The sequence below is a fragment of the Eucyclogobius newberryi genome, unplaced genomic scaffold, assembly GCF_026437365.1.
Source record: "Eucyclogobius newberryi isolate DKJ021-1_F unplaced genomic scaffold, fEucNew1.0.hap1 SCAF_18, whole genome shotgun sequence".
Taxonomy (NCBI): domain Eukaryota; kingdom Metazoa; phylum Chordata; class Actinopteri; order Gobiiformes; family Gobiidae; genus Eucyclogobius; species Eucyclogobius newberryi.
In genome coordinates, this window is record NW_027315812.1 from 1,736,011 (window position 1) to 1,756,932 (window position 20,922).

Genomic DNA, 20,922 nt, shown 5'->3' on the forward strand with positions numbered 1-20,922 from the left:
ACACAAAACGACCCTCACGGAACACAAAACAACCCTCACAGAACACAAAACAACCTCCACAGAACACAAAACAACCTCCACAGAACACAAAACGACCTCCACAGAACACAAAACAACCTCCACAGAACACAAAACAACCTCCACAGAACACAAAACAACCTCCACAGAACACAAAACAACCCCCACAGAACACAAAACAACCCCCACAGAACACAAAACGACCTCCACGGAACACAAAACGACAGAACACGATATGTGTTTGTTTGTGTCTCAGGGCTGGACTCGGAGAGAGACATCTACATGAGGTTCATGAAGTGTCACAAATGTTACGACATCGTCCCAACGAGCTCCAAACTCGTGGTGTTTGACACAACACTACAGGTACTAGACCAGGACTAGACCAGGACTAGACCAGGACTGAACCAGGTCCAAACCATGTCTCTGTGTTCAGGTGAAGAAGGCGTTCTTTGCTCTTGTTGCTAACGGCGTCCGAGCAGCTCCGCTTTGGGAAAGCAAGAAACAGAGTTTTGTCGGTGAGAAATCTCAGGATGTGACGGTCAAACTTTATCTTCTCTTTTTATTTCTTCATCATGTGATTATTTAAGCCACATTATACAGAGTGATTGAGGTGGTGTTCCGAAGGTGCGTTGGGTAGACAAAAGACAGCTCGCTTGACACTGCTTTGTGATTTAATCAGCTACTATCAAATACAGATGTCGACAATCTGGTTCTCCTCTTTAGCCGAATATGAGAAGACCCCGTCTCTTTCGACAGGAGAGCTTTTATAGGCATTTCAAAGACAAAGAGAACCCCCTCGTGGGCCCTGTGCCCCACATGGGTTAAAGGCGGTATGGACGATTTTTCGTCGATTTGAGAACGCAGGCGGAAGTGCACATGCCCCTCCCCCGTGCACATGCCACTCCCCCGTGCTCAAAGCCACTCCCCCGTGCTCATGCCACTCCCCCGTGCTCATGCCATTCCCCCGTGCTCAAAGCCACTCCCCCGTGCACATGCCACTCCCCCGTGCACATGCCACTCCCCCGTGCACATGCCACTCCCCCGTGCTCGTGCCACTCCCCCTTGCACATGCCACTCCCCCGTGCTCATGCCACTCCCCCGTGCACATGCCCCTCCCCCGTGCACATGCCACTCCCCCGTGCTCGAAGCCACTCCCCCGTGCTCATGCCACTCCCCCGTGCACATGCCACTCCCCCGTGCACATGCCACTCCCCCGTGCTCATGCCACTCCCCCGTGCACATGCCACTCCCCCGTGCTCGTGCCACTCCCCCGTGCTCATGCCACTCCCCCTGCACATGCCACTCCCCCGTGCACATGCCACTCCCCCGTGCTCATGCCATGCCACTCCCCCGTGCTCGTGCCACTCCCCCGTGCTCATGCCACTCCCCCGTGCACATGCCACTCCCCCGTGCTCGTGCCACTCCCCCGTGCACATGCCACTCCCCCGTGCTCATGCCATGCCACTCCCCCGTGCTCGTGCCACTCCCCCGTGCTCATGCCACTCCCCCGTGCACATGCCACTCCCCCGTGCTCGTGCCACTCCCCCGTGCACATGCCACTCCCCCGTGCACATGCCACTCCCCCGGGCACATGCCACTCCCCCGTGCACATGCCACTCCCCCGTGCACATGCCACTCCCCCGTGTGGACTGATACAACACACACGTGCGTTTGTTTATTAGTGCAACGGAGCGCATCACATCTTTCGTCTCCCGTAGATTTCTGTCCACTTCTGCGTCAGCTCGAACTGTCTTTCTCCGTCTTCATTTTGCCCCGTTCACTGAGGGAACTATATTATGATAGATCCATGCGCTTAGGCACGCGGAAACGTGAGGACGAGCCTGACGCGGCTGCAGGTGAGCGACAGGTGCGTTTTATGATTGACACGTGGCAGGACAAATGATTTATCCATGACACGAGGAAATATGATAAAACATTTGCTGAAAAAAATCGTCCATTCCACCTTTAAACTAAAAACAATTGATGGAAATTGGCGGCTAACTCCTTTTACCCAGGATAGGTTGGAAACTTAACCTACACAGTTTTTAGAATAACTCAGTAACCCAACGTTTCCTGTTTCGAACAGAAAGCCTCTCCTGTTATTCTACACATTTCCTATGCAGTTTAAGATACTTCATATTCCTCCCTTTAATTAAGCAGTTAATTACACGACCAGGTGAGCACGAGAGCGAAAAAACCCACTATGTCTGTCTTACTTTTGCTTAGTCGGGAAAAATTCTCTGGCGGCACCAACCGTCAGTTGTTCCTAAACGGCTGACTACCACCCATTCTGGTTCTCCTCGGTCATGTCTCCATGACGACCTAAACAGCCTCACTCCTTTGATCATGTTAACAATACATTTAGGAATACATTTTGCTTCAATTATTTAGGTTATAATCCAATTGAATCCATCTTTAATGGTTACTGTGTGAGGATTCTCATGTCAGCCCACAACCTAAACACTGGATTATCACTTATTTCAACATTTCACAAATTTAAACTATTTATTTAAACCTCTGAACATTCTCCCTTCATTTTTCACCGCTCCTCTCAGAGAGGACATGTTGTCTTCAAAGGTGTTTGTTGTGATGTCCAGCTCAAGCCTTCTCCTCTGATATTCTCCATGTCCACTCCAGTTATTGTCCATGTCCATTGTCCCTTTGAACAGCGTTTCAGCCGCGTCCTGGGAACAAACAGAACTGACCAGTCTCTTGCTTCTTGCAACTTTTCATGTAAAAACATTCTCTAAACAGTTTTTATTTTTTATGTGAACAGAATATATATAAATGTGATCATATAATGTCTTTAACAAATTGAATAAGTCAAACAATCATGAAATGTATAAAGACAAAAACAATAGAAAATACATGTAAAAATGTCATGTATGTCATGTATGTCATGTATGTCATGTATGTCATGTCATGTATGTCATGTATGTCATGTATGTCATGTATGTCATGTATGTCATGTATGTCATGTATGTCATGTAATGTATGTCATGTATGTCATGTAATGTATGTCATGTATGTAATGTCATGTATGTAATGTCATGTATGTAATGTTATGTATGTCATGTATGTCATGTATGTCATGTATGTATGTATGTCATGTATGTCATGTATGTCATGTATGTCATGTAATGTATGTCATGTATGTAATGTATGCCATGTATGTAATGTATGTCATGTAATGTATGTCATGTATGTAATGTCATGTATGTAATGTCATGTATGTAATGTTATGTATGTCATGAATGTCATGTATGTCATGTATGTCATGTAATGTATGCCATGTATGTAATGTATGTCATGTAATGTATGTCATGTATGTCATGTCATGTATGTCATGTAATGTATGTCATGTAATATATGTCATGTAATATATGTCATGAATGTCATGAATGTCATGTATGTCATGTATGTCATATCATGTATGTCATGTATGTCATGTATGTAATGTCATGAATGTCATGTATGTCATGAATGTCATGAATGTCATGAATGTCATGAATGTCATGTATGTCATGTAATGTATGTAATGTATGTCATTTATGGCATGTATGTCATGTCATGTATGTCATGTAATGTATGTCATGTAATGTATGTCATGTATGTCATGTCATGTATGTCATATCATGTATGTCATGTATGTCATGTATGTCATGTATGTCATATCATGTATGTCATGTATGTCATGTATGTAATGTCATGAATGTCATGTATGTCATGAATGTCATGAATGTCATGAATGTCATGTATGTCATGTCATGTATGTCAAATCATGTATGTCATGTCATGTCATGTATGTCATGTAATGTATGTAATGTATGTCATTTATGTCATGTATGTCATGTCATGTATGTCATGTAATGTATGTCATGTAATGTATGTCATGTATGCCATGTCATGTAATGTATGTCATGTATGTCATGTCATGTATGTCATGTATGTCATGTCATGTATGTCATGTAATGTATGTCATGTAATGTATGTCATGTAATGTATGTCATGTATGTCATGTAATGTATGTCATGTATGTCATGTATGTCATGTAATGTATGTCATGTATGTCATGTCATGTATGTCATGTAATGTATGTCATGTATGTCATGTATGTCATGTCATGTATGTCATGTAATGTATGTCATTCATGTCATGTATGTCATGTAATGTATGTCATATATGTCATGTATGTCATGTATGTCATGTCATGTATGTCATGTAATGTATGTCATGTAATGTATGTCATGTATGCCATGTCATGTAATGTATGTCATGTATGTCATGTCATGTATGTCATGTATGTCATGTCATGTATGTCATGTAATGTATGTCATGTAATGTATGTCATGTAATGTATGTCATGTATGTCATGTAATGTATGTCATGTATGTCATGTATGTCATGTAATGTATGTCATGTATGTCATGTCATGTATGTCATGTAATGTATGTCATGTATGTCATGTATGTCATGTCATGTATGTCATGTAATGTATGTCATTCATGTCATGTATGTCATGTAATGTATGTCATATATGTCATGTATGTCATGTATGTCATGTAATGTATGTCATGTAATGTATGTCATGTATGTCATATCATGTATGTCATGTCATGTATGTATGTATGTCATGTATGTCATGTCATGTATGTATGTATGTCATGTATGTCATATCATGTATGTCATATCATGTATATCATGTCATGTATGTCATGTAATGTATGTCATGTATGTCATGTATGTCATGTATGTCATGAATGTCATGAATGTCATATCATGTATGTCATATCATGTATGTCATGTCATGTATGTCATGTATGTATGTCATGTATGTCATGTATGTCATATCATGTATGTCATATCATGTATGTCATGTCATGTATGTCATGTAATGTATGTCATGTATGTCATGTATGTCATGTATGTCATATATGTCATGTATGTCATGTCATGTATGTCATGTCATGTATGTCATGTCATGTATGTCATGTATGTCATGTAATGTATGTCATGTAATGTATGTCATGTATGTCATGTCATGAATGTCATGTATGTCATGTAATGTATGTCATGTATGTCATGTATGTCATGTATGTCATGTATGTCATGTCATGTATGTCATGTATGTCATGTAATGTATGTCATGTATGTCATGTAATGTATGTCATGTATGTCATGTAATGTATGTCATGTATGTCATGTATGTAATGTATGTCATGTATGTAATGTATGTCATGTATGTAATGTCATGTATGTAATGTCATGTATGTAATGTGATGTATGTCATGAATGTCATGTATGTCATGTAATGTATGTCATGTATGTAATGTATGTCATGTATGTAATGTCATGTATGTAATGTCATGTATGTAATGTTATGTATGTCATGAATGTCATGTATGTCATGTATGTCATGTAATGTATGTCATGTATGTAATGTATGTCATGTATGTAATGTCATGTATGTAATGGCATGTATGTAATGTCATGAATGTCATGAATGTCATGAATGTCATGTATGTCATGTATGTCATGTCATGTATGTCATGTATGTCATGTAATGTATGTCATGTATGTCATGTATGTCATGTAATGTATGTCATGTATGTAATGTATGTCATGTATGTCATGTCATGTATGTCATGTATGTCATGTAATGTATGTCATGTATGTCATGTATGTCATGTAATGTATGTCATGTATGTAATGTAATGTATGTCATGTAATGTATGTCATGTATGTAATGTAATGTAATGTAATGTATGTCATGTCATGTATGTAATGTAATGTAATGTCATGTAATGTCATGTAATGTCATGTAATGTAATGTATGTAATGTAATGTATGTCATGTAATGTATGTAATGTAATGTATGTCATGTAATGTATGTAATGTCATGTATGTAATGTAATGTAATGTAATGTAATGTATGTCATGTAATGTAATGTATGTAATGTAATGTAATGTATGTAATGTCATGTAATGTATGTAATGTAATGTAATGTAATGTAATGTAATGTATGTAATGTATGTAATGTCATGTATGTCATGTAATGTATGTCATGTAATGTATGTCATGTCATGTATGTAATGTCATGTATGTAATGTAATGTAATGTATGTCATGTAATGTATGTCATGTAATGTAATGTAATGTATGTCATGTAATGTCATGTATGTAATGTATGTAATGTAATGTAATGTAATGTATGTAATGTATGTAATGTCATGTATGTAATGTAATGTAATGTAATGTAATGTATGTCATGTAATGTATGTCATGTATGTAATGTATGTCATGTAATGTATGTCATGTAATGTATGTCATGTATGTAATGTATGTCATGTAATGTATGTCATGTAATGTAATGTAATGTAATGTAATGTAATGTAATGTATGTAATGTATGTAATGTATGTCATGTAATGTAATGTAATGTATGTAATGTATGTAATGTAATGTAATGTAATGTAATGCAATGTAATGTATGTAATGTAATGTATGTAATGTATGTCATGTAATGTATGTCATGTAATGTATGTAATGTATGTCATGTAATGTATGTAATGTATGTCATGTATGTCATGTATGTCATGTATGTCATGTCATGAATGTCATGTATGTCATGTATGTCATGTCATGTATGTCATGTATGTCATATCATGTATGTCATGTCATGTATGTCATGTATGTCATGTCAGTCATGTAATGAATGTCATGTATGTCATGTCATGTATGTCATGTCATGTATGTCATGTCATGTATGTCATGTATGTCGTGTAAGTCGTGTAAGTCGTGTCTGTCGTGTAAGTCGTGTCTGTCGTGTCTGTCGTGTAAGTCGTGTCTGTCGTGTAAGTCGTGTCTGTCGTGTAAGTCGTGTCTGTCGTGTAAGTAGTGTAAGTCGTGTCTGTCGTGTAAGTCGTGTCTGTCGTGTAAGTCGTGTCTGTCGTGTGTCGTGTGTCGACACTCCCCCATGTGAGTGATAGAACAATCATTCATGACATGAGCATACGTCCCCTTTAAGACACCATCACCATGAATGAGAACTCCTGATGACTTAAGAGAATTGACCATTAACTCATTCTAAACCCATTTCCATGTTGGTTGCTGATGTAAGAGTCAATGTTCTTGCTGTTATAAAAGACAACCCTTTATTAGTCCCTAATACATTTAGCTTCCCATGTGGTCTTATTCCCCTTTATTAGTCCCTAATACATTTAGCTTCCCATGTGGTCTTATTCCCCTTTATTAGTCCCTAATACATTTAGCTTCCCATCTGGTCTTATTCCCCTTTATTAGTCCCTAATACATTTAGCTTCCCATGTGGTCTTATTCCCCTTTATTAGTCCCTAATACATTTAGCTTCCCATGTGGTCTTATTCCCCTTTATTAGTCCCTAATACATTTAGCTTCCCATGTGGTCTTATTCCCCTTTATTAGTCCCTAATACATTTAGCTTCCCATGTGGTCTTATTCCCCTTTATTAGTCCCTAATACATTTAGCCTCCCATGTGGTCTTATTCCCCTTTATTAGTCCCTAATACATTTAGCTTCCCATGTGGTCTTATTCCCCTTTATCAAAGCCACTTCCTCAGTGAAAGTGGCTTAAACGCTTCGTCGTCACCGCTGTTTCCCAGTTACTTCAGTTTAGTCACTTTCTCTCTAGTTTTCCCTTTTCAGACTCATTTATCTGCAACGTTTGTAGATCATTTCTCATATACGACTATCATATCTTTAACCTCTGTTTGCATCTGTTCTCTAATAGCTCTAAACTATGGTTCGTATCTAATAACTCTAAACTATGGTTCTTATCTAATAACTCTAAACTATGGTTCGTATCTAATAACTCTAAACTATGGTTCTTATCTAATAACTCTAAACTATGGTTCTTATCTAATAACTCTAAACTATGGTTCGTATCTAATAACTCTAAACTATGGTTCTTATCTAATAACTCTAAACTATGGTTCTTATCTAATAGCTCTAAACTATGGTTCGTATCTAATAACTCTAAACTATGGTTCTTATCTAATAGCTCTAAACTATGGTTCTTATCTAATAGCTCTAAACTATGGTTCTTATCTAATAGCTCTAAACTATGGTTCTTATCTAATAACTCTAAACTATGGTTCTTATCTAATAGCTCTAAACTATGGTTCTTATCTAATAGCTCTAAACTATGGTTCTTATCTAATAGCTTCTTATCTAATCACTACACACAACTTCACTACACGCAAACTTCACTACACACAAACTTCACTACACACAAACTTCACTACACACAAACTTCACTACACACAAACTTCACTACACACAACTTCACTATACACAAACTTCACTACACACAAACTTCACTACACGCAAACTTCACCACACACAAACTTCACTACACACAAACTTCACTACACACAAACTTCACTACACACAAACTTCACTACACGCAAACTTCACCACACACAAACTTCACTACACACAACTTCACTACACACAAACTTCACTACACACAAACTTCACTACACGCAAACTTCACCACACACAACTTCACTACACACAAACTTCACTACACACAAACTTCACTACACACAAACTTCACTACACACAAACTTCACCACACACAACTTCACTACACACAAACTTCACTACACACAACTTCACTATACACAAACTTCACTACACACAAACTTCACTACACACAAACTTCACTACACACAACTTCACTACACACAAACTTCACTACACACAAACTTCACTACACACAAACTTCACTACACACAACTTCACTACACACAAACTTCACTACACACAAACTTCACTACACACAAACTTCACTACACACAACTTCACTACACACAACTTCACTACACACAAACTTCACTACACACAACTTCACTACACACAACTTCACTACACACAACTTCACTACACGCAAACTTCACTACACACAACTTCACTACACACAAACTTCACTACACGCAAACTTCACTACACACAAACATACCTACACACAACTTCACTACACACAACTTCACTACACACAACTTCAATACACACAAACTTACCTACACACAACTTCACTACACAAAAACTTTATTACACACAAACTTCACTACACACAAACTTCACTACACACAAACTTCACTACACACAACTTCACTACACACAAACTTCACTACACGCAAACTTCACTACACACAACTTCACTACACACAAATTTCACTACACACAAACTTCACTACACACAACTTCACTACACACAAACTTCACTACACACAGACTTCACTACACACAACTTCACTACACACAACTTCACTACACACAACTTCCCTACACACAAACTTCACTACACGCAAACTTCACCACACACAACTTCACTACACACAAACTTCACTACACACAACTTCACTACACACAAACTTCACTACACACAAACTTCACTACACACAACTTCACTACACACAAACTTCATTACACACAAACTTCACTACACACAACTTCACTACACACAAACTTCATTACACACAAACTTCACTACACACAAACTTCACTACACACAACTTCACTACACGCAAACATCACCACACACAAACTTACCTACACACAATTTCACTACACACAACTTCACTACATACAACTTCACTACACACAAACTTCACTACACGCAAACTTCACTACACGCAAACTTCACTACACACAACTTCACTACACACAAACTTCACTACACGCAAACTTCACTACACACAAACTTCACTACACACAACTTCACTACACACAACTTCACTACACACAAACTTCACTACACACAAACTTCACTACACGCAAACTTCACTACACACAACTTCACTACACACAAACTTCACTACACACAAACTTCACTACACGCAAACTTCACCACACACAACTTCACTACACGCAAACTTCACCACACACAACTTCACTACACACAAACTTCACTACACGCAAACTTCACTACACACAAACTTCACTACACACAAACTTCACTACACACAAACTTCACTACACGCAAACTTCACTACACACAAACTTACCTACACACAACTTCACTTCACACAACTTCACTACACACAACTTCACTACACACAACTTCACTACACACAACTTCCCTACACACAAACTTCACTACACGCAAACTTCACCACACACAACTTCACTACACACAAACTTCACTACACACAACTTCACTACACACAACTTCACTACACACAAACTTCACTACACGCAAACTTCACTACACACAAACTTCACTACACGCAAACTTCACCACACACAACTTCACTACACGCAAACTTCACTACACGCAAACTTCACTACACACAACTTCACTACACACAAACTTCACTACACGCAAACTTCACCACACACAACTTCACTACACACAAACTTCACTACACACAAACTTCACTACACGCAAACTTCACTACACACAACTTCACTACACACAAACTTCACTACACACAAACTTCACTACACGCAAACTTCACTACACACAACTTCACTACACACAAACTTCACTACACACAACTTCACTACACACAACTTCACTACACACAAACTTCACTACACGCAAACTTCACTACACACAAACTTCACTACACGCAAACTTCACTACACACAAACTTACCTACACACAACTTCACTACACACAAACTTCACTACACACAACTTCACTACACACAAACTTACCTACACACAACTTCACTACACAAAAACTTTATTACACACAAACTTCACTACACACAAACTTCACTACACACAACTTCACTATACACAAACTTCACTACACACAACTTCACTACACACAAACTTACCTACACACAACTTCACTACACAAAAACTTTATTACACACAAACTTCACTACAACCAACTTCACTACACACAACTTCACTACACACAAACTTCACTACACACAACTTCACTACACATAAGCTTCACTACACACAAACTTCACTACACACAACTTCACTACACACAAACTTAACTACACAAAACTTCACTACACACAAACTTCACTACACACAAACTTCACTACACGCAAACTTCACCACACACAACTTCACTACACACAAACTTCACTACACACAACTTCACTACACACAAACTTCACTACACACAAACTTCACTACACACAACTTCACTACACACAAACTTCATTACACACAAACTTCACTACACACAACTTCACTACACACAAACTTCATTACACACAAACTTCACTACACACAAACTTCACTACACACAACTTCACTACACGCAAACATCACCACACACAAACTTACCTACACACAATTTCACTACACACAACTTCACTACATACAACTTCACTACACACAAACTTCACTACACGCAAACTTCACTACACGCAAACTTCACTACACACAACTTCACTACACACAAACTTCACTACACGCAAACTTCACTACACACAAACTTCACTACACACAACTTCACTACACACAACTTCACTACACACAAACTTCACTACACACAAACTTCACTACACGCAAACTTCACTACACACAACTTCACTACACACAAACTTCACTACACACAAACTTCACTACACGCAAACTTCACCACACACAACTTCACTACACACAAACTTCACTACACGCAAACTTCACTACACACAAACTTCACTACACACAAACTTCACTACACACAAACTTCACTACACGCAAACTTCACTACACACAAACTTACCTACACACAACTTCACTTCACACAACTTCACTACACACAACTTCACTACACACAACTTCACTACACACAAACTTCACTACACGCAAACTTCACTACACACAAACTTCACTACACGCAAACTTCACCACACACAACTTCACTACACGCAAACTTCACTACACGCAAACTTCACTACACACAACTTCACTACACACAAACTTCACTACACGCAAACTTCACCACACACAACTTCACTACACACAAACTTCACTACACGCAAACTTCACTACACGCAAACTTCACTACACACAACTTCACTACACACAAACTTCACTACACACAAACTTCACTACACGCAAACTTCACTACACACAACTTCACTACACACAAACTTCACTACACACAACTTCACTACACACAACTTCACTACACACAAACTTCACTACACGCAAACTTCACTACACACAAACTTCACTACACGCAAACTTCACTACACACAAACTTACCTACACACAACTTCACTACACACAAACTTCACTACACACAACTTCACTACACACAACTTCACTACACACAAACTTACCTACACACAACTTCACTACACAAAAACTTTATTACACACAAACTTCACTACACACAAACTTCACTACACACAACTTCACTATACACAAACTTCACTACACACAACTTCACTACACACAAACTTACCTACACACAACTTCACTACACAAAAACTTTATTACACACAAACTTCACTACAACCAACTTCACTACACACAACTTCACTACACACAAACTTCACTACACGCAAACTTCACTACACACAACTTCACTACACATAAGCTTCACTACACACAAACTTCACTACACACAACTTCACTACACACAAACTTAACTACACAAAACTTCACTACACACAAACTTCACTACACACAAACTTCACTACACGCAAACTTCACTACACGCAAACTTCACTACACGCAAACTTCACTACACACAACCTTTACTACACACAACTTCACTACACACAACTTCACTACACACAACTTCACTAAACACAAACTTCACTACACACAACTTCACTACACACAAACTTCACTACACACAACTTCACTACACACAACTTCACTACACACAACTTCACTACACACAACTTCACTACACACAAACTTCATTACACAAACTTCACTACACGCAAACTTCACTACACACAAACTTCACTACACGCAAACTTTACTACACACAAACTTCACTACATGCAAACTTTACTACACACAAACTTTACTACACACAACTTCACTACACACAACTTCACTACACACAACTTCACTAAACACAAACTTCACTACACACAACTTCACTACACGCAAACTTCACTACACACAAACTTCACTACACACAAACTTCACTACACACAAACTTACCTACACACAACTTCACTACACACAAACTTCACTACACACAACTTCACTACACACAAACTTACCTACACACAACTTCACTACACACAACTTCACTACACACAACTTCACTACACACAAACTTACCTACACACAAACTTCACTACACACAACTTCACTACACACAAACTTCACTACAACCAACTTCACTACACACAAACTTCACTACACACAACTTCACTACACACAACTTCACTACACACAACTTCACTACACACAACTTCACTACACACAAACTTCACTACACACAAACTTCACTACACACAAACTTCACTACACACAACTTCACTACACACAACTTCACTACACACAACTTCACTACACACAACTTCACTAAACACAAACTTCACTACACACAACTTCACTACACACAAACTTCACTACACACAACTTCACTACACACAACTTCACTACACACAACTTCACTACACACAAACTTCATTACACACAACTTCACTACACACAAACTTCACTACACACAAACTTCACTACACACAAACTTCACTACACGCAAACTTTACTACACACAAACTTCACTACATGCAAACTTTACTACACACAAACTTTACTACACACAACTTCACTACACACAACTTCACTACACACAACTTCACTAAACACAAACTTCACTACACACAACTTCACTACACGCAAACTTCACTACACACAAACTTCACTACACACAAACTTCACTACACACAAACTTACCTACACACAACTTCACTACACACAAACTTCACTACACACAACTTCACTACACACAAACTTACCTACACACAACTTCACTACACACAACTTCACTACACACAACTTCACTACACACAAACTTACCTACACACAAACTTCACTACACACAACTTCACTACACACAAACTTCACTACAACCAACTTCACTACACACAAACTTCACTACACACAACTTCACTACACACAACTTCACTACACACAACTTCACTACACACAACTTCACTACACACAAACTTCACTACACACAAACTTCACTACACACAACTTCACTACACAAAAACTTCTCTACACACAAACTTCACTACACACAACTTCACTACACACAACTTCACTACACACAAACTTCACTACACACAAACTTCACTACACACAAACTTCACTACACACAACTTCACTACACACAAACTTCACTGAACACAAACTTCACTACACAAAACTTCACTACACACAACTTCACTACACACAAACTTCACTACACACAAACTTCACTACACACAAATTTCACTACACACAACTTCACTACACACAAACTTCACTACACACAAACTTCACTACACACAACTTCACTACACACAACTTCACTACACACAACTTTTCTTTTCTCTGGTCAGTGTCTGATTGTCTCTGGTCAGTGTCTGATTGTCTCTGGTCAGTGTCTGATTGTCTCTGGTCAGTGTCTGATTGTCTCTTGTCAGTGTCTGATTGTCTCTTGTCAGTGTCTGATTGTCTCTGGTCAGTGTCTGATTGTCTCTGGTCAGTGTCTGATTGTCTCTTGTCAGTGTCTGATTGTCTCTGGTCAGTGTCTGATTGTCTCTGGTCAGTGTCTCATTGTCTCTGGTCAGTGTCTGATTGTCTCTGGTCAGTGTCTGATTGTCTCTGGTCAGTGTCTCATTGTCTCTGGTCAGTGTCTGATTGTCTCTGGTCAGTGTCTCATTGTCTCTGGTCAGTGTCTGATTGTCTCTTGTCAGTGTCTGATTGTCTCTTGTCAGTGTCTGATTGTCTCTGGTCAGTGTCTGATTGTCTCTGGTCAGTGTCTGATTGTCTCTGGTCAGTGTCTGATTGTCTCTGGTTATTTTCTGATTGTCTCTGGTCAGTGTCTGATTGTCTCTGGTCAGTGTCTGATTGTCTCTGGTCAGTGTCTCATTGTCTCTGGTCAGTGTCTGATTGTCTCTGGTCAGTGTCTGATTGTCTCTGGTCAGTGTCTGATTGTCTCTTGTCAGTGTCTGATTGTCTCTGGTCAGTGTCTGATTGTCTCTGGTCAGTGTCTCATTGTCTCTGGTCAGTGTCTGATTGTCTCTGGTCAGTGTCTCATTGTCTCTGTTCAGTGTCTGATTGTATCTGGTCAGTGTCTGATTGTCTCTGGTCAGTGTCTCATTGTCTCTGGTCAGTGTCTGATTGTCTCTGGTCAGTGTCTGATTGTCTCTGGTCAGTGTCTCATTGTCTCTGGTCAGTGTCTGATTGTCTCTTGTCAGTGTCTGATTGTCTCTGGTTACTGTCTGATTGTCTCTGGTCAGTGTCTGATTGTCTCTTGTCAGTGTCTGATTGTCTCTGGTTACTGTCTGATTGGCTCTGGTCAGTGTCTGATTGTCTCTGGTCAGTGTCTGATTGTCTCTGGTCAGTGTCTGATTGTCTCTGGTCAGTGTCTGATTGTCTCTTGTCAGTGTCTGATTGGCTCTGTTCAGTGTCTGATTGGCTCTTGTCAGTGTCTGATTGTCTCTGGTCACTGTCTGATTGTCTCTGGTCAGTGTCTGATTGTCTCTGGTTAGTGTCTGATTGTCTCTGGTCAGTGTCTGATTGTCTCTGGTCAGTGTCTGATTGTCTCTGGTCAGTGTCTGATTGTCTCTGGTTATTTTCTGATTGTCTCTGGTCAGTGTCTGATTGTCTCTGGTCAGTGTCTGATTGTCTCTGGTCAGTGTCTGATTGTCTCTGGTCAGTGTCTGATTGTCTCTGGTCAGTGTCTGATTGTCTCTGGTCAGTGTCTGATTGTCTCTGGTCAGTGTCTGATTGTCTCTTGTCAGTGTCTGATTGTCTCTTGTCAGTGTCTGATTGTCTCTGGTCAGTGTCTGATTGTCTCTTGTCAGTGTCTGATTGTCTCTTGTCAGTGTCTGATTGTCTCTGGTCAGTGTCTCATTGTCTCTGGTCAGTGTCTGATTGTCTCTTGTCAGTGTCTGATTGTCTCTGGTCAGTGTCTCATTGTCTCTGGTCAGTGTCGGATTGTCTCTTGTCAGTGTCTGATTGTCTCTTGTCAGTGTCTGATTGTCTCTTGTCAGTGTCTGATTGTCTCTGGTCAGTGTCTGATTGTCTCTGGTCAGTGTCTCATTGTCTCTGGTCAGTGTCTGATTGTCTCTTGTCAGTGTCTGATTGTCTCTGGTCAGTGTCTGATTGTCTCTGGTCAGTGTCTGATTGTCTCTGGTCAGTGTCTCATTGTCTCTTGTCAGTGTCTGATTGTCTCTGGTCAGTGTCTGATTGTCTCTGGTCAGTGTCTGATTGTCTCTGGTCAGTGTCTCATTGTCTCTGGTCAGTGTCTGATTGTCTCTGGTCAGTGTCTGATTGTCTCTGGTCAGTGTCTGATTGTCTCTTGTCAGTGTCTCATTGTCTCTGGTCAGTGTCTGATTGTCTCTGGTCAGTGTCTGATTGTCTCTTGTCAGTGTCTGATTGTCTCTTGTCAGTGTCTGATTGTCTCTGGTCAGTGTCTCATTGTCTCTGGTCAGTGTCTGATTGTCTCTTGTCAGTGTCTGATTGTCTCTTGTCAGTGTCTGATTGTCTCTGGTCAGTGTCTGATTGTCTCTGGTCAGTGTCTGATTGTCTCTTGTCAGTGTCTGATTGTCTCTGGTCAGTGTCTCATTGTCTCTGGTCAGTGTCTGATTGTCTCTTGTCAGTGTCTGATTGTCTCTTGTCAGTGTCTGATTGTCTCTGGTCAGTGTCTCATTGTCTCTTGTCAGTGTCTGATTGTCTCTTGTCAGTGTCTCATTGTCTCTTGTCAGTGTCTGATTGTCTCTGGTCAGTGTCTGATTGTCTCTGGTCAGTGTCTGATTGTCTCTTGTCAGTGTCTGATTGTCTCTGGTCAGTGTCTCATTGTCTCTGGTCAGTGTCTGATTGTCTCTTGTCAGTGTCTGATTGTCTCTGGTCAGTGTCTGATTGTCTCTTGTCAGTGTCTGATTGTCTCTTGTCAGTGTCTGATTGTCTCTGGTCAGTGTCTCATTGTCTCTTGTCAGTGTCTGATTGTCTCTGGTCAGTGTCTCATTGTCTCTGGTCAGTGTCTGATTGTCTCTTGTCAGTGTCTGATTGTCTCTGGTCAGTGTCTGATTGTCTCTTGTCAGTGTCTGATTGTCTCTTGTCAGTGTCTGATTGTCTCTGGTCAGTGTCTGATTGTCTCTGGTCAGTGTCTCATTGTCTCTGGTCAGTGTCTGATTGTCTCTGGTCAGTGTCTGATTGTCTCTGGTCAGTGTCTCATTGTCTCTGGTCAGTGTCTGATTGTCTCTTGTCAGTGTCTGATTGTCTCTGGTCAGTGTCTCATTGTCTCTGGTCAGTGTCTGATTGTCTCTGGTCAGTGTCTCATTGTCTCTGGTCAGTGTCTGATTGTCTCTGGTCAGTGTCTGATTGTCTCTTAACCTCGTTCACATGAGCTAAGTCATGTGCTTCATGAATAATTAGAACCAACCGTCTTAAAATCAAATCTTTAACATTTTTATATTCAGAATCCTCTTTAATATCATATTATCTCATATTGTCTCATATTATCTCATATTATCTCATATTATCTCATATTATCTCATATTATCTCATATTATCTCATATTGTCTCATATTATCTCATATTATCTCATATTATCTCATATTGTCTCATATTATCTCATATTATCTCATATTATCTCATATTATCTCATATTATCTCATATTATCTCATATTGTCTCATATTATCTCATATTATCTCATATTATCTCATATTATCTCATATTGTCTCATATTATCTCATGTTATCTCATATTATCTCATATTATCTCATATTATCTCATGTGTGACTCGGGGACTTCGTCTGTTCTGTTCACTTTGTCACACTTTTAACACCTCATTTATTTGTAGCTCATTTAACTATTGCTAATCATTTATTTATTCATGTTCATGGTCCCGGTCCTGGTCCTGGTCCTGGTCCATGTCCCGGTCCCGGTCCTGGTCCTGGTCCTGGTCCCGGTCCCGGTCCTGGTCCTGGTCCCGGTCCTGGTCCTGGTCCTGGTCCTGGTCCTGGTCCCGGTCCCGGTCCTGGTCCCGGTCCCGGTCCTGGTCCTGGTCCCGGTCCTGGTCCTGGTCCCGGTCCCGGTCCTGGTCCCGGTCCCGGTCCTGGTCCTGGTCCCGGTCCCGGTCCCGGTCCTGGTCCTGGTCTAAACCTGGTTGTGTTCCTCTGTTCTCAGGGATGTTGACCATCACAGATTTCATCCACATTCTGACCAGATATTACAAGTCTCCGATGGTCAGTTTGGTCCAGAACATGTCACTTTCTGTCAATCATGATTTCATGTCATTGATGAGACTTTGTGTGTTTGATTGACAGGTTCAAATCTACGAGCTGGAAGAGCACAAGATCGAGACATGGCGAGGTGAGTGCACTGGGGGCGCTGCTGAGCCACTGCCCATGGACTGACTGTGCTCACAGCTGCGGTACCACGTCTGGCCTCAACATCTTTCTTTTCTTTCAGAGCTTTATTTACAAGAGACATTTAAACCTCTGGTTCACATTTCACCTGACGCAAGGTTAGTCCTGTTTAGCCCTGTTAGGCCTGTTTAGCCCTGTTAGGCCTGTTTAGTCCTGTTAGTCCTGTTTAGCCCTGTAGTCCTGTTTAGTCCTGTTAGTCCTGTTTAGCCCTGTTAGGCCTGTTTAGCCCTGTAGTCCTGTTTAGTCCTGTTAGTCCTGTTTAGCCCTGTTAGGCCTGTTTAGCCCTGTTAGGCCTGTTTAGCCCTGTAGTCCTGTTTAGTCCTGTTAGTCCTGTTTAGCCCTGTTAGGCCTGTTTAGCCCTGTAGTCCTGTTTAGTCCTGTTAGTCCTGTTTAGCCCTGTTAGGCCTGTTTAGCCCTGTTAGGCCTGTTTAGTCCTGTTAGTCCTGTTTAGCCCTGTTAGGCCTGTTTAGCCCTGTTAGTCCTGTTTAGCCCTGTTAGGCCTGTTTAGCCCTGTTAGTCCTGTTTAGTCCTGTTAGTCCTGTTTAGCCCTGTTAGTCCTGTTTAGTCCTGTTAGTACTGTTAGTTCTGTTTAGTCCTGTTAGTCCTGTTAGTCCTGTTTAGCCCTGTTTAGTCCTGTTGGTCCTGTTTAGTCCTGTTTAGCCCTGTTAGTCCTGTTTAGCCCTGTTAGTCCTGTTTAGTCCTGTTAGTCCTGTTTAGCCCTGTTTAGTCCTGTTGGTCCTGTTTAGTCCTGTTTAGCCCTGTTAGTCCTGTTTAGCCCTGTTAGGCCTGTTTAGTCCTGTTAGTCCTGTTTAGCCCTGTTTAGTCCTTTTTAGTCCTGTTAGTCCTGTTTTGTCCTGTTTAGCCCTGTTAGTCCTGTTTAGTCCTGTTAGTCCTGTTTAGCCCTGTTAGTCCTGTTTAGTCCTGTTAGTCCTGTTTAGCCCTGTTTAGTCCTGTTGGTCCTGTTTAGTCCTGTTTAGCCCTGTTAGTCCTGTTTAGCCCTGTTAGGCCTGTTTAGTCCTGTTAGTCCTGTTAGTCCTGTTTAGCCCTGTTTAGTCCTTTTTAGTCCTGTTAGTCCTGTTTTGTCCTGTTTAGCCCTGTTAGTCCTGTTTAGCCCTGTTAGGCCTGTTTAGCCCTGTTAGTCCTGTTTAGCCCTGTTAGTCCTGTTTAGTCCTGTTAGTCCTGTTTAGCCCTGTTAGGCCCGTTTAGCCCTGTTAGGCCCGTTTAGCCCTGTTAGTCCTGTTTAGCCCTGTTAGGCCTGTTTAGTCCTGTTAGTCCTGTTTAGTCCTGTTAGTCCTGTTTAGTCCTGTTAGGCCTGTTTAGTCCTGTTAGTCCTGTTTAGTCCTGTTTAGTCCTGTTTAGTCCTGTTAGGCCTTTTTAGCCCTGTTAGGCCTGGCTAGCCCTGTTAGTCCTGTTTAGTCCTGTTTAGTCCTGTTTAGTCCTGTTTAGCCCTTTTTAGTCCTGTTAGTCCTGTTAGGCCTGTTTAGCCCTGTTTAGCCCTGTTTAGTCCTGTTAGTCCTGTTAGTCCTGTTAGTCCTGTTTAGTCCTGTTAGTCCTGTTTAGTCCTGTTAGGCCTGTTTAGCCCTGTTAGGCCTGTTTAGCCCTGGTTAGCCATGTTAGTCCTGTTTAGTCCTGTTTAGTCCTTTTAGTCCTGTTTAGTCCTGTTAGTCCTGTTTAGTCCTGTTAGGCCTGTTTAGCCCTGTTAGTCCTGTTTAGTCCTGTTTAGTCCTGTTAGTCCTGTTTAGTCCTGTTAGGCCTGTTTAGCCCTGTTAGGCCTGTTTAGCCCTGTTTAGCCCTGTTAGTCCTGTTTAGTCCTGTTTAGTCCTGTTTGTCCTGGTTAGCCCTGTTAGTCCTGTTTAGTCCTGTTTAGTCCTGTTTAGTCCTGTATGTCCTGGTTAGCCCTGTTAGTCCTCTTTAGTCCTGTTTAGTCCTGTTTAGCCCTGTTTAGTCCTGTTAGTCCTGTTTAGTCCTGTTAGGCCTGTTTAGCCCTGTTAGGCTTGTCTAGCCCTGTTTAGCCCTGTTAGTCCTGTTTAGTCCTGTTAGTCCTGTTTAGTCCTGTTTAGCCCTGTTTAGCCCTGTTAGTCCTGTTTAGTCCTGTTTAGCCCTGTTAGTCCTGTTTAGTTCTGTTTAGTCCTGTTTAGCCCTGTTTAGCCCTGTTTAGCCCTGTTAGTCCTGTTTAGTCCTGTTAGTCCTGTTTAGCCCTGTTAGGCCTGTTTAGCCCTGTAGTCCTGTTTAGTCCTGTTAGTCCTGTTTAGCCCTGTTAGGCCTGTTTAGCCCTGTTAGGCCTGTTTAGTCCTGTTAGTCCTGTTTAGCCCTGTTAGGCCTGTTTAGCCCTGTTAGTCCTGTTTA

The 20,922-nt window shown here is 40.6% G+C and overlaps 1 protein-coding gene across 1 annotated transcript in view; it reads left to right on the forward strand.

The window, feature by feature from the left end:
- Nucleotides 1-270: 270 nt before the first annotated feature.
- LOC140364286 (5'-AMP-activated protein kinase subunit gamma-2-like) overlaps nt 271-20,922 on the forward strand; it is a 59,401-nt gene continuing 38,749 nt past the window's right edge. The window contains exons 1-5 of the mRNA XM_072450379.1: nt 271-381; nt 452-533; nt 18,335-18,393; nt 18,475-18,520; nt 18,620-18,674. Of these exons, the coding sequence (XP_072306480.1) occupies nt 301-381; nt 452-533; nt 18,335-18,393; nt 18,475-18,520; nt 18,620-18,674 (323 nt within the window). The 5' untranslated portion in view covers nt 271-300. The remainder of the gene's footprint in view (nt 382-451; nt 534-18,334; nt 18,394-18,474; nt 18,521-18,619; nt 18,675-20,922) is intronic.